Here is a 17,681-nt window from a genome sequence, read left to right on the forward strand (position 1 = left end):
TACTCACCACTCACTCACCACTCACTCACCACTACTACTCACCACTCACTCATACACTCACTCACTCACCACTCACTCAGTGACCAGACTTGTGTTGTGTACGGGAAAGGTGAGTACTCACCACTCACTCACCACTCACTCACCACTCACTCACCACTACTACTCACCACTCACTCATACACTCACTCACTCACTCACCACTCACTCAGTGACCAGACTTGTGTTGTGTACGGGAAAGGTGAGGACTCACCACTCACTTACCACTCACTCACCACTCACTCATACACTCACTCATACACTCACTCACACACTCACTCACTCACCACTCACTCACCACTCACTCATACACTCACTCACTCACCACTCACTCACTCACTCACCACTCACTCACCACTCACTCACCACTCACTCAGTGACCAGACTTGTGTTGTGTACGGGAAAGGTGAGGACTCACCACTCACTCACCACTCACTCACCACTCACCACTCACTCACCACTCACTCACCACTCACTCACTCACCACTACTACTCACTCAGTGACCAGACTTGTGTTGTGTACGGGAAAGGTGAGGACTCACCACTCACTCACCACTCACTCACCACTCACCACTCACTCACCACTCACTCACTCACCACTACTACTCACCACTCACTCATACACTCACCACTCACACACTCACTCACTCATACACTCACTCAGTGACCAGACTTGTGTTGTGTACGGGAAAGGTGAGGACTCACCACTCACTCACCACTCACTCACCACTCACTCACCACTCACCACTCACTCACTCACTCACCACTCACTCAGTGACCAGACTTGTGTTGTGTACGGGAAAGGTGAGGACTCACCACTCACTCACCACTCACTCACCACTCACTCACCACTCACTCACTCACCACTACTACTCACCACTCTCTCATACACTCACTCACTCACTCAGTGACCACTCACTCACTCACTCAGTGACCAGACTTGTGTTGTGTACGGGAAAGGTGAGGACTCACCACTCACTCACCACTCACTCACCACTCACTCACCACTCACTCACCACTCACTCACCACTACTACTCACCACTCACTCATACACTCACTCACCACTCACTCATACACTCACTCACCACTCACGCACCACTCACTCATACACTCACTCACCACTCACTCACACACTCACCACTCACTCACACACTCACTCACTCACCCACTCACTCACCACTCACTCACACACTCACTCACCACTCACTCACACACTCACCACTCACTCACTCACCACTCACTCACCACTCACTCACCACTCACTCACCACTCACTCACCACTCACCACTCACTCACCACTCACTCATACACTCACTCACACACTCACTCACCACTCACTCAGTGACCAGACTTGTGTTGTGTACGGGAAAGGTGAGGACTCACCACTCACTCACCACTCACTCACCACTACTACTCACCACTCACTCATACACTCACTCACTCATACACTCACTCACCACCCACTCACCACTCACTCAGTGACCAGACTTGTGTTGTGTACGGGAAAGGTGAGGACTCACCACTCACTCACCACTCACTCACCACTCACTCACCACTCACTCACCACTCACTCATACACTCACTCACCACTCACTCACTCATACACTCACTCACCACTCACTCAGTGACCAGACTTGTGTTGTGTACGGGAAAGGTGAGGACTCACCACTCACTCACCACTCACTCACCACTCACTCACCACTCACTCACTCACTCACCACTCACTCAGTGACCAGACTTGTGTTGTGTACGGGAAAGGTGAGGACTCACCACTCACTCACCACTCACTCACCACTCACTCACCACTCACTCATACACTCACTCACCACTCACTCACTCATACACTCACTCACCACTCACTCAGTGACCAGACTTGTGTTGTGTACGGGAAAGGTGAGGACTCACCACTCACTCACCACTCACTCACCACTCACTCACCACTCACTCACCACTCACTCATACACTCACTCACCACTCACTCATACACTCACTCACCACTCACTCATACACTCACTCACCACTCACTCACTCACCACTCACTCACCACTCACTCACCACTCACTCATACACTCACTCACCACTCACTCACTCATACACTCACTCACCACTCACTCATACACTCACTCACCACTCACTCACTCACCACTCACTCACCACTCACTCACTCACACACTCACTCACACACTCACTCACTCATACACTCACTCAGTGACCAGACTTGTGTTGTGTACGGGAAAGGTGAGGACTCACCACTCACTCACCACTACTACTCACCACTCACTCACCACTCACTCACCACTACTACTCACCACTCACTCATACACTCACTCACTCACCACTCACTCAGTGACCAGACTTGTGTTGTGTACGGGAAAGGTGAGTACTCACCACTCACTCACCACTCACTCACCACTCACTCACCACTACTACTCACCACTCACTCATACACTCACTCACTCACTCACCACTCACTCAGTGACCAGACTTGTGTTGTGTACGGGAAAGGTGAGGACTCACCACTCACTTACCACTCACTCACCACTCACTCATACACTCACTCATACACTCACTCACACACTCACTCACTCACCACTCACTCACCACTCACTCATACACTCACTCACTCACCACTCACTCACTCACTCACCACTCACTCACCACTCACTCACCACTCACTCAGTGACCAGACTTGTGTTGTGTACGGGAAAGGTGAGGACTCACCACTCACTCACCACTCACTCACCACTCACCACTCACTCACCACTCACTCACCACTCACTCACTCACCACTACTACTCACTCAGTGACCAGACTTGTGTTGTGTACGGGAAAGGTGAGGACTCACCACTCACTCACCACTCACTCACCACTCACCACTCACTCACCACTCACTCACTCACCACTACTACTCACCACTCACTCATACACTCACCACTCACACACTCACTCACTCATACACTCACTCAGTGACCAGACTTGTGTTGTGTACGGGAAAGGTGAGGACTCACCACTCACTCACCACTCACTCACCACTCACTCACCACTCACCACTCACTCACTCACTCACCACTCACTCAGTGACCAGACTTGTGTTGTGTACGGGAAAGGTGAGGACTCACCACTCACTCACCACTCACTCACCACTCACTCACCACTCACTCACTCACCACTACTACTCACCACTCTCTCATACACTCACTCACTCACTCAGTGACCACTCACTCACTCACTCAGTGACCAGACTTGTGTTGTGTACGGGAAAGGTGAGGACTCACCACTCACTCACCACTCACTCACCACTCACTCACCACTCACTCACCACTCACTCACCACTACTACTCACCACTCACTCATACACTCACTCACCACTCACTCACTCATACACTCACTCACCACTCACTCAGTGACCAGACTTGTGTTGTGTACGGGAAAGGTGAGGACTCACCACTCACTCACCACTCACTCACCACTACTACTCACCACTCACTCATACACTCACTCACTCATACACTCACTCACCACCCACTCACCACTCACTCAGTGACCAGACTTGTGTTGTGTACGGGAAAGGTGAGGACTCACCACTCACTCACCACTCACTCACCACTCACTCACCACTCACTCATACACTCACTCACTCACCACTCACTCAGTGACCAGACTTGTGTTGTGTACGGGAAAGGTGAGGACTCACCACTCACTCACCACTCACTCACCACTCACTCACTCACCACTCACTCACCACTCACTCAGTGACCAGACTTGTGTTGTGTACGGGAAAGGTGAGGACTCACCACTCACTCACCACTCACTCACCACTCACTCACTCACCACTCACGCACCACTCACTCACCACTCACTCACCACTCACTCACACACTCACTCATAGTCTCACTCACCACTCACTCACTCATACACTCACTCACTCACCACTCACTCAGTGACCAGACTTGTGTTTTGTACGGGAAAGGTGAGGACTCACCACTCACTCACCACTCACTCACCACTCACTCACCACTACTACTCACCACTCACTCACCACTCACTCACCACTCACTCATACACTCACTCACTCACTCACCACTCACTCACTCACCACTCACTCACCACTCACTCAGTGACCAGACTTGTGTTGTGTACGGGAAAGGTGAGGACTCACCACTCACTCACCACTCACTCACCACTCACTCACCACTACTACTCACCACTACTACTCACCACTACTACTCACCACTACTACTCACCACTCACTCATACACTCACTCACTCACTCATACACTCACCACTCATACACTCACTCACCACTCACTCACTCATACACTCACCACTACTACTCACTCACACACTCACTCACCACTCACTCACCACTCACTCACCACTCACTCACTCACTCACCACTCACTCACCACTCACTCAGTGACCAGACTTGTGTTGTGTACGGGAAAGGTGAGGACTCACCACTCACTCACCACTCACTCACCACTCACTCACCACTCACCACTCACTCACTCACTCACCACTCACTCACCACTCACTCATACACTCACTCAGTGACCAGACTTGTGTTGTGTACGGGAAAGGTGAGGACTCACCACTCACTCACCACTCACTCACCACTCACTCACCACTCACCACTCACTCACTCACCACTCACTCACACACTCACTCATACACTCACTCACTCACTCACCACTCACTCAGTGACCAGACTTGTGTTCTGTACGGGAAAGGTGAGGACTCACCACTCACTCACCACTCACTCACCACTCACTCACCACTCACCACTCACTCACTCACCACTCACTCATACACTCACTCACCACTCACTCACCACTCACCACTCACTCACTCACCACTCACTCACACACTCACTCATACACTCACTCACCACTCACTCACTCATACACTCACTCACTCACCACTCACTCACCACTCACTCACCACTCACTCACTCACTCACCACTCACTCACTCACCACTCACCACTCACTCACTCACCACTCACTCATACACTCACTCACCACTCACTCACCACTCACTCACCACTCACTCACTCACTCACCACTCACTCACTCACCACTCACTCACTACACTCACTCATACACTCACTCACCACTCACTCACCACTCACTCACCACTCACCACTCACTCACTCACCACTCACTCACACACTCACTCACTCACCACTCACTCACACACTCACTCATACACTCACTCACTCACACACTCACTCATACACTCACTCATTCACCACTCACTCATACACTCACTCACTCACCACTCACTCACCACTCACTCACTCACTCATACACTCACTCATACACTCACCACTCACTCACCACTCACTCACCACTCACTCAGTGACCAGACTTGTGTTCTGTACGGGAAAGGTGAGGACTCACCACTCACTCACCACTCACTCATACACTCACTCACCACTCACTCACACACTCACTCATACACTCACTCACTCACACACTCACTCATACACTCACTCACTCACTCAGCTACTCACTCATACACTCACTCACTCACTACTCACTCACCACTCACTCACCCACTCACTCACTCACCACTCACTCACCACTCACTCACCACTCACCACTCACTCACTCACCACTCACTCAGTGACCAGACTTGTGTTCTGTACGGGAAAGGTGAGGACTCACCACTCACTCACCACTCACTCACCACTCACTCACCACACACTCATACACTCACTCACTCACTCACCACTCACTCACACACTCACTCATACACTCACTCACTCACACACTCACTCACCACTCACTCACCACTCACTCATACACTCACTCACTCACACACTCACTCATTCACTCACTCACACACTCACCACTCACTCACCACTCACTCATACACTCACTCACTCACTCACCACTCACTCATACACTCACTCACTCACCACTCACTCACTCACCACTCACTCACCACTCACTCAGTGACCAGACTTGTGTTCTGTACGGGAAAGGTGAGGACTCACCACTCACTCACCACTCACTCACTCACTCACCACTCACTCACCACTCACTCACTCACACACTCACTCATACACTCACTCACTCACACACTCACTCACCACTCACTCACCACTCACTCACCACTCACTCACTCACACACTCACTCACTCACCACTCACTCACCACTACTACTCACCACTCACTCACCACTCACTCACCACTCACTCACCACTCACTCACTCACTCATACACTCACTCACCACTCACTCACTCATACACTCACTCACTCACCACTACTACTCACCACTCACTCATACACTCACTCACTCACCACTCACTCACCACTCACTCACCACTCACTCACCACTCACTCACCACTACTACTCACCACTCACTCATACACTCACTCACCACTCACTCACTCACCACTCACTCATATACTCACTCACTCATAGACTCACACAGATACTCACCACTCACTCACTCACCACTCACTCACCACTCACTCACCACTCACTCACCACTACTACTCACCACTCACTCACTCACTCACACACTCACTCATACACTCACTCACTCACACACTCACTCACCACTCACTCACCACTCACTCACCACTACTACTCACCACTCACTCACCACTCACTCACCACTACTACTCACCACTCACTCACCACTCACTCATACACTCACTCACCACTCACTCACCACTACTACTCACCACTCATACACTCACTCACACACTCACTCATACACTCACTCACTCACACACTCACTCACCACTACTACTCACTCACCACTACTACTCACCACTCACCACTCACTCACCACTCACTCACCACTCACTCACCACTACTACTCACCACTCACTCACCACTCACTCACCACTACTACTCACTCACCACTCACTCACCACTCACTCACTCATATACTCACTCATACACTCACTCACCACTCACTCACCACTCACTCACTCACACACTCACTCACCACTACTACTCACCACTACTACTCACCACTCACTCACTCACCACTCACCACTACTACTCACCACTCACTCACCACTACTACTCACCACTCACTCACTCACTCACCACTCACCACTCACTCACACACTCAGTCACTCACTCACACAGACACTCACTCACTCATACACTCACACAGACACTCACTCACTCATACACTCACTCACTCATACACTCACACAGACACTCACTCACTCATACACTCACTCACTCATACACTCACTCACACACTCACTCATACACTCACTCACTCACCACTATTACTCACCACTCACTCACTCATACACACAGACACTCACTCACTCACCACTCACTCACTCATACACTCAGACACTCACTCACCACTCACTCATACACACAGACACTCACTCAATCACCACTCACTCACCACTACTACTCACTCACTCACCACTACTACTCACCACTCACTCACCACTCACTCACCACTACTACTCACCACTCACTCACTCACTCATCACTCACTCACCACTACTACTCGCCACTCACTCACCACTACTACTCACTCACTCATACACTCACCACTCACTCACCACTCACTCACTCACCACTCACTCACCACTCACTCACCACTCACTCACTCACCACTCACTCACCACTACTACTCACCACTCACTCACACACTCACTCACCACTCACTCACCACTCACTCACCACTACTACTCACCACTCACTCACCACTCACTCACCACTACTACTCACCACTCACTCACCACTCACTCACCACTACTACTCACCACTCACTCACTCACCACTCACTCACCACTACTACTCAACACTACTACTCACCACTCACTCACCACTCACTCATACACTCACACAGACACTCACTCACCACTACTACTCACCACTCACTCACCACTACTACTCACTCACTCACCACTCACTCACTCATACACTCACACACTCACTCACTCATACACTCACACAGACACTCACCACTACTACTCACCACTCACTCACACAGACACTCACACAGACACTCACCACTCACTCACCACTATTACTCACCACCCACTCACTCACTCACCACTCACTCACTCACTCACCACTCACTCACTCACTCACCACTCACACAGACACTCACTCACCACTATTACTCACCACTCACTCACTCACTCACCACTCACTCACTCACCACTCACACAGACACTCACTCACTCACCACTCACACAGACACTCACTCACTCACCACTCACTCACTCACCACTCACTCACTCATACACTCACTCACCCACACAGACACTCACCCACTCACCACCCACTCACTCACACACTCACCCACTCACTCACTCACACACTCACTCACCACTCACTCACACACTCACCACTCACCCACTCATTCACACACTCACACACTCACTCACCACTCACTCACCCACTCACTCACCCACTCACTCACCCACTCACTCACCCACTCACTCACTGACCCACCACTTACTCACTCACCCACTCACTCACTCACCACTCACTCACCCACTCACTCACTCACCCACACACTCACACAGTCACACACTCATACACTCACTCACCACTCACTCACCCACACACTCACACAGTCACACACTCATACACTCACTCACTCACCCACTCACTCACTCACGCACTCACCACTTACTCACCACTCACACACTCACTCACACACTCACTCACCACTCACTCACTCACCCAGTCACACACCACTCACTCACCCACTCACACACTCACTCACACACTCACTCACACACTCACTCACCACTCACTCACTTACTCACCCACTCACACACCACTCACTCACCCACTCACCCACTCACTCACCCACTCACACACTCACTCACACACTCACCCACTCACCCACTCACTCACCCACTCACCCACTCACACACTCACACACTCACTCACACACTCACTCACACACTCACACACTCACTCACCCACTCACTCACTCACCCACTCACTCACACACACACTCACGCACTCACTCACTCACACACTCACTCACACACTCACTCACTCACACACTCACTCACACACTCACACACTCACTCATGTACATGGTGTGTGTGTGTACATGCTGTGTGTGTACACTGTGTGTGTACACTGTGTATGTGTACACTGTGTGTGTGTACACTGTGTGTGTGTACTGTGTGTGTGTACACTGTGTGTGTGTACTGTGTATGTGTGTACACGCTGTGTATACACTGTGTGTATACACTATGTGTACACTGTGTGTGTGTACACTGTGTGTATGTGTGTGTGTACACTGTGTATGTACACTGTGTATGTACAATGTGTGTGTGTGTACACTGTGTATACACTATGTGTGTGTATGTACACTGTGTGTGTGTGTACACTGTGTATGTACACTGTGTGTACTGTGTGTATGTGTGTACACTGTGTACTGTGTGTACCCTGTGTACTGTGTGTACACTGTGTGTGTATACACTATGTATGTATACACTGTGTGTGTATGTACACTGTGTATGTGTACACTGTGTGTGTGTATACACTATGTATGTATACACTGTGTGTGTACACTGTGTGTGTGTACACTGTGTGTGTGTACACTGTGTGTATGTACACTATGTATGTATACACTGTGTGTATGTACACTATGTATGTATACACTGTGTGTGTGTACACTGTGTGTATGTACACTGTGTGTGTGTACACTGTGTGTGTGTACACGGTGTGTATGTACACTGTATGTATGTATACACTGTGTGTGTGTACACTGTGTGTATACACTATGTGTATGTGTACACTATGTGTATGTGTACACTATGTATGTACACTGTGTGTATACACTATGTATGTGTACACTATGTATGTACACTGTGTGTGTGTGTATACACTATGTATGTGTACACTATGTATGTACACTGTGTGTGTATATACACCATGTATGTACACTGTGTGTGTGTGTACACTGTGTATGTACACTATGTGTGTGTATACACTATGTATGTACACTGTGTGTGTGTGTGTGTACACTGTGTACTGTATGTACACTATGTGTGTATACACTATGTATGTACACTGTGTGTGTGTGTACACTGTATACACTATGTATGTACACTGTGTGTGTGTACACTGTGTACTGTATGCACACTATGTGTGTACACTGTGTATGTACATTGTGTGTGTGTGCACTGTGTATGTACACTGTGTGTGTGTGTACACTGTGTGTGTGTACACTGTGTGTGTATACACTATGTATGTACACTGTGTGTGTGTGTACACTATGCATGTACACTATGTATGTACACTGTGTGTGTGTGTACACTGTGTGTGTATACACTATGTGTATGTATGTACACTATGTGTATACACTATGTATGTACACTATGTATGTACACTGTGTATACACTATGTGTACACTGTGTGTGTGTGTGTGTACACTGTGTACTGTGTGTGTGTACACACTATGTATGTACACTGTGTGTGTGTACACTATGTGTACACTATGTATGTACACTGTGTGTGTGTGTGTACACTGTGTGTGTGTGTGTACACTGTGTATGTGTGTACACTGTGTATGTACACTGTGTGTGTGTGTACACTATGTGTATGTATGTACACTATGTGTACACTGTGTGTATGTACACTATGTGTGTGTATGTACACTGTGTGTGTGTGTGTACACTGTGTGTGTACACTGTGTGTACACTATGTGTGTACACTGTGTGTGTGTATGTACACTATGTGTGTACACTATGTGTGTACACTATGTGTATGTATGTACACTGTGTGTGTGTGTGTACACTGTGTGTGTGTACACTATGTGTGTGTGTGTGTATACACTGTGTATACACTATGTATGAACACTATGTATGTACACTGTGTGTACACTATGTATGTACACTGTGTGTGTGTGTATACACTATGTGTACACTGTGTGTACACTATGTATGTACACTGTGTGTGTGTACACTATGTGTGTGTGTACACTATGTGTGTGTATGTACACGCTGTGTGTGTGTGTGTACACTATGTGTATACACTATGTATGTACACTATGTGTATGTATGTACACTGTGTATACACTATGTGTATACACGCTGTGTGTGTGTGTACTATGTGTACACTGTGTGTGTACACTATGTATGTACACTATGTGTATGTACACGCTGTGTGTGTGTGTGTACACTGTGTATGTACACTATGTACACTGTGTGTGTACACTATGTGTGTGTACACTATGTATGTACACTATGTGTATACACTATGTGTGTGTACACTGTGTGTACACTATGTGTATGTACACGCTGTGTGTGTGTGTGTGCAGGTTTACTACGAGCTGGAGAAGGAGAGGAAGAAGAGGGGACTGGAGGACAAAGTTGCTCTCTGTCGTCTGGAGCAGGTGGGGGCAGCCCCCGCAGCCCCGCCCCTACATCCCTCTCCACCCCTCCACCCCCTCCATCCCCCCCAGCCCCGCCCCTACATCCCTCCCTCCACCCCTCCCTCTCCCCCCAACCGCCCTCTCCACCCCTCCCCTACATCCCCCCCTCCACCCCTCCCCCCTCCCTCTCCACCCCCTCCCTCTCCACCCCCCACCCACCCCCTCCCTCCCCCCTCCCCCTCTCCACCCCTCCCCTACATCCCCTCCCCCTTCCTCCACCCCCTCCCTCTCCACCCACCTGCCCTCTCCCCCCTCCCCCCCTCCACCCCCCGCAGCCCCTCCCCTCCACCCCCTCCACCCCTCCCCCCCTTCCACCCCCCTCCACCCCTCCCCCCCCTCCACCCCCTCCATCTCCCCCAGCCCCTCCCCTACATCCCTCTCCACCCTCCCTCCCTCTCCCCTCCCCTCCATCCCTCCCTCTCCACCCCCCTCTCTCCTTCCTCCCTCCCCCTCTCCACCCCTCCCTCCCTCCCCTACATCCCCCTCCCCCTCCCTCCACCCCCTCCCTCTCCCTCCTCCACCCCCCGCAGCCCCCCCCCTCCACCCCTCCCCCTCCACCCCCCTCCACCCCCCGCCCTCTGCCCACCACCACCACCACCACGACCATTTGCCCCATTGCCTGCGTGTGAGCCACGCGTTGTAGCTGTGACCCCCCCTGCCCCCCCCCCCTGCCCCCACCCCCTGCCCCCCCCCCTGCCCCCCCCCCTGCCCCCCCCCCCTGCCCCCCCCCACTGCCCCCCAGATCTCTCCGTTCCCACTGGACTTGGTGCGTGAGGAGACGGAGCGGTTCCCTGGGGCCGAGTTAGTGTGGTGTCAGGAGGAGCACAAGAACCAGGGATACTACGACTACGTGAAGCCTCGTATACGTACAACTATACAGCGTGCTCGCCCTGTCTGGTACACACTACACTACACACTACACTACACACTACATAGTACACTACATAGTACACTAGAACCAGGGATACTACGACTACGTGAAGCCTCGTATACGTACAACTATACAGCGTGCTCGCCCTGTCTGGTACACACTACACTACACACTACACTACATAGTACACTACATAGTACACTACATACTACACTACACACTACACTACATAGTACACTACATAGTACACTAGAACCAGGGATACTACGACTACGTGAAGCCTCGTATACGTACAACTATACAGCGTGCTCGCCCTGTCTGGTACACACTACACTACACACTACACTACACACTACATAGTACACTACATAGTACACTAGAACCAGGGATACTACGACTACGTGAAGCCTCGTATACGTACAACTATACAGCGTGCTCGCCCTGTCTGGTACACACTACACTACATACTACACTACACACTACACTACATAGTACACTACACACTACACTACACACTACACACTACACTACACACTACACTACACACTACACTACATAGTACACTACACACTACACTACATAGTACACTACACACTACATAGTACACTACATAGTACACAAGAACCAGGGATACTACGACTACGTGAAGCCTCGTATACGTACAACTATACAGCGTGCTCGCCCTGTCTGGTACACACTACACACTACATAGTACACTACACACTACATACTACACTACATAGTACACTACATAGTACACTACATAGTACACTACATAGTACACAAGAACCAGGGATACTACGACTACGTGAAGCCTCGTATACGTACAACTATACAGCGTGCTCGCCCTGTCTGGTACACACTACACTACATACTACACTACACACTACATACTACACTACATAGTACACTACATAGTACACTACATAGTACACTACATAGTACACTAGAACCAGGGATACTACGACTACGTGAAGCCTCGTATACGTACAACTATACAGCGTGCTCGCCCTGTCTGGTACACACTACACTACATAGTACACTACACACTACACTACATAGTACACTACATAGTACACTAGAACCAGGGATACTACGACTACGTGAAGCCTCGTATACGTACAACTATACAGCGTGCTCGCCCTGTCTGGTACACACTACACTACACACTACACTACATAGTACACTACATAGTACACTACATAGTACACTACATAGTACACTAGAACCAGGGATACTACGACTACGTGAAGCCTCGTATACGTACAACTATACAGCGTGCTCGCCCTGTCTGGTACACACTACACTACATAGTACACTACATAGTACACTACATAGTACACTACATAGTACACAAGAACCAGGGATACTACGACTACGTGAAGCCTCGTATACGTACAACTATACAGCGTGCTCGCCCTGTCTGGTACACACTACACTACATAGTACACTACATAGTACACTACATAGTACACTACATAGTACACTAGAACCAGGGTTACTACGACTACGTGAAGCCTCGTATACGTACAACTATACAGCGTGCCCGCCCTGTCTGGTACACACTACACTACACACTACACTACACACTACACACTACACTACATAGTACACTACATAGTACACTACATAGTACACTAGAACCAGGGTTACTACGACTACGTGAAGCCTCGTATACGTACAACTATACAGCGTGCTCGCCCTGTCTGGTACACACTACACTACACACTACACTACACACTACATAGTACACTACATAGTACACTAGAACCAGGGATACTACGACTACGTGAAGCCTCGTATACGTACAACTATACAGCGTGCTCGCCCTGTCTGGTACACACTACACTACACACTACACTACACACTACATAGTACACTACATACTACACTACATAGTACACTACATAGTACACTACATAGTACACTAGAACCAGGGATACTACGACTACGTGAAGCCTCGTATACGTACAACTATACAGCGTGCTCGCCCTGTCTGGTACACACTACACTACATACTACACTACACACTACATACTACACTACATAGTACACTAGAACCAGGGATACTACGACTACGTGAAGCCTCGTATACGTACAACTATACAGCGTGCTCGCCCTGTCTGGTACACACTACACTACACACTACACTACATAGTACACTACATAGTACACTACATAGTACACTAGAACCAGGGATACTACGACTACGTGAAGCCTCGTATACGTACAACTATACAGCGTGCTCGCCCTGTCTGGTACACACTACACTACACACTACACTACATAGTACACTACATAGTACACTACATAGTACACTAGAACCAGGGATACTACGACTACGTGAAGCCTCGTATACGTACAACTATACAGCGTGCTCGCCCTGTCTGGTACACACTACACTACACACTACACTACATACTACACTACATAGTACACTACATAGTACACTACATAGTACACTACATAGTACACTACATAGTACACTACATAGTACACTACATAGTACACTAGAACCAGGGATACTACGACTACGTGAAGCCTCGTATACGTACAACTATACAGCGTGCTCGCCCTGTCTGGTACACTCTACACTACATACTACACTACACACTACATAGTACACTACATAGTACACTAGAACCAGGGATACTACGACTACGTGAAGCCTCGTATACGTACAACTATACAGCGTGCTCGCCCTGTCTGGTACACACTACACTACACACTACATAGTACACTACATAGTACACTACATAGTACACTAGAACCAGGGATACTACGACTACGTGAAGCCTCGTATACGTACAACTATACAGCGTGCTCGCCCTGTCTGGTACACACTACACTACATACTACACTACATAGTACACTACATACTACATAGTACACTACATAGTACACTACATAGTACACAAGAACCAGGGATACTACGACTACGTGAAGCCTCGTATACGTACAACTATACAGCGTGCTCGCCCTGTCTGGTACACACTACACTACACACTACACTACACACTACATAGTACACTACATAGTACACTACATAGTACACTACATAGTACACTAGAACCAGGGATACTACGACTACGTGAAACCTCGTATACGTACAACTATACAGCGTGCTCGCCCTGTCTGGTACACACTACACTACACACTACACTACATACTACACTACATAGTACACTACATAGTACACTACATAGTACACTACATAGTACACTAGAACCAGGGATACTACGACTACGTGAAGCCTCGTATACGTACAACTATACAGCGTGCTCGCCCTGTCTGGTACACACTACACTACACACTACACTACATACTACACTACATAGTACACTACATAGTACACTACATAGTACACTAGAACCAGGGATACTACGACTACGTGAAGCCTCGTATACGTACAACTATACAGCGTGCTCGCCCTGTCTGGTACACTCTACACTACACACTACACTACATAGTACACTACATAGTACACTACATAGTACACTACATAGTACACTAGAACCAGGGATACTACGACTACGTGAAGCCTCGTATACGTACAACTATACAGCGTGCTCGCCCTGTCTGGTACACACTACACTACATACTACACTACACACTACACTACATAGTACACTACATAGTACACTAGAACCAGGGATACTACGACTACGTGAAGCCTCGTATACGTACAACTATACAGCGTGCTCGCCCTGTCTGGTACACACTACACTACATACTACACTACATAGTACACTAGAACCAGGGATACTACGACTACGTGAAGCCTCGTATACGTACAACTATACAGCGTGCTCGCCCTGTCTGGTACACACTACACTACACACTACACTACATAGTACACTACATAGTACACTACACTACATAGTACACTACATAGTACACAAGAACCAGGGATACTACGACTACGTGAAGCCTCGTATACGTACAACTATACAGCGTGCTCGCCCTGTCTGGTACACACTACACTACATAGTACACTACACACTACACTACATAGTACACTACATACTACACTACATAGTACACTACATAGTACACAAGAACCAGGGATACTACGACTACGTGAAGCCTCGTATACGTACAACTATACAGCGTGCTCGCCCTGTCTGGTACACACTACACTACACACTACACTACACACTACACTACACACTACACTACATAGTACACTACACACTACATAGTACACTACATAGTACACAAGAACCAGGGTTACTACGACTACGTGAAGCCTCGTATACGTACAACTATACAGCGTGCTCGCCCTGTCTGGTACACACTACACTACACACTACACTACACACTACACTACACACTACACTACACACTACATAGTACACTACATAGTACACTACATAGTACACTAGAACCAGGGATACTACGACTACGTGAAGCCTCGTATACGTACAACTATACAGCGTGCTCGCCCTGTCTGGTACACACTACACTACACACTACACTACACACTACACTACACACTACACTACACACTACACTACACACTACATAGTACACTACATAGTACACTACATAGTACACTACATAGTACACTAGAACCAGGGATACTACGACTACGTGAAGCCTCGTATACGTACAACTATACAGCGTGCTCGCCCTGTCTGGTACACACTACACTACATACTACACTACACACTACACTACACACTACACTACATACTACACTACACACTACATAGTACACAAGAACCAGGGTTACTACGACTACGTGAAGCCTCGTATACGTACAACTATACAGCGTGCTCGCCCTGTCTGGTACACACTACACACTACACTACACACTACATAGTACACTACATAGTACACTACATAGTACACTAGAACCAGGGATACTACGACTACGTGAAGCCTCGTATACGTACAACTATACAGCGTGCTCGCCCTGTCTGGTACACTCTACACTACACACTACACTACACACTACACTACACACTACATAGTACACTACATAGTACACTAGAACCAGGGATACTACGACTACGTGAAGCCTCGTATACGTACAACTATACAGCGTGCTCGCCCTGTCTGGTACACACTACACTACACACTACACTACACACTACATAGTACACTACACTACACACTACACTACATACTACACTACATAGTACACTACATAGTACACTACATAGTACACTAGAACCAGGGATACTACGACTACGTGAAGCCTCGTATACGTACAACTATACAGCGTGCTCGCCCTGTCTGGTACACACTACACACTACACTACACTACACACTACATAGTACACTACATAGTACACTACATAGTACACTAGAACCAGGGATACTACGACTACGTGAAGCCTCGTATACGTACAACTATACAGCGTGCT

At 48.6% G+C, this 17,681-nt stretch overlaps 1 protein-coding gene across 3 annotated transcripts in view; it reads left to right on the forward strand.

The window, feature by feature from the left end:
• LOC116937525 (2-oxoglutarate dehydrogenase complex component E1-like) overlaps positions 1–17,681 on the forward strand; it is a 159,658-nt gene that overhangs the window by 134,197 nt on the left and 7,780 nt on the right. For all 3 annotated transcript variants that reach the window (XM_076054890.1, XM_076054889.1, XM_076054892.1), the window contains 2 exons: positions 11,325–11,399; positions 12,181–12,335. In XM_076054890.1, coding sequence (XP_075911005.1) covers positions 11,325–11,399; positions 12,181–12,335 — 230 coding nt within the window. The remainder of the gene's footprint in view (positions 1–11,324; positions 11,400–12,180; positions 12,336–17,681) is intronic.

This window comes from Petromyzon marinus, chromosome 68 (genome assembly GCF_048934315.1).
Source record: "Petromyzon marinus isolate PM22_M1 ecotype Great Lakes invasive population chromosome 68, UKy_Petmar_22M1.pri1.0, whole genome shotgun sequence".
In the NCBI taxonomy this organism is placed as follows: Eukaryota; Metazoa; Chordata; class Hyperoartia; order Petromyzontiformes; family Petromyzontidae; genus Petromyzon; species Petromyzon marinus.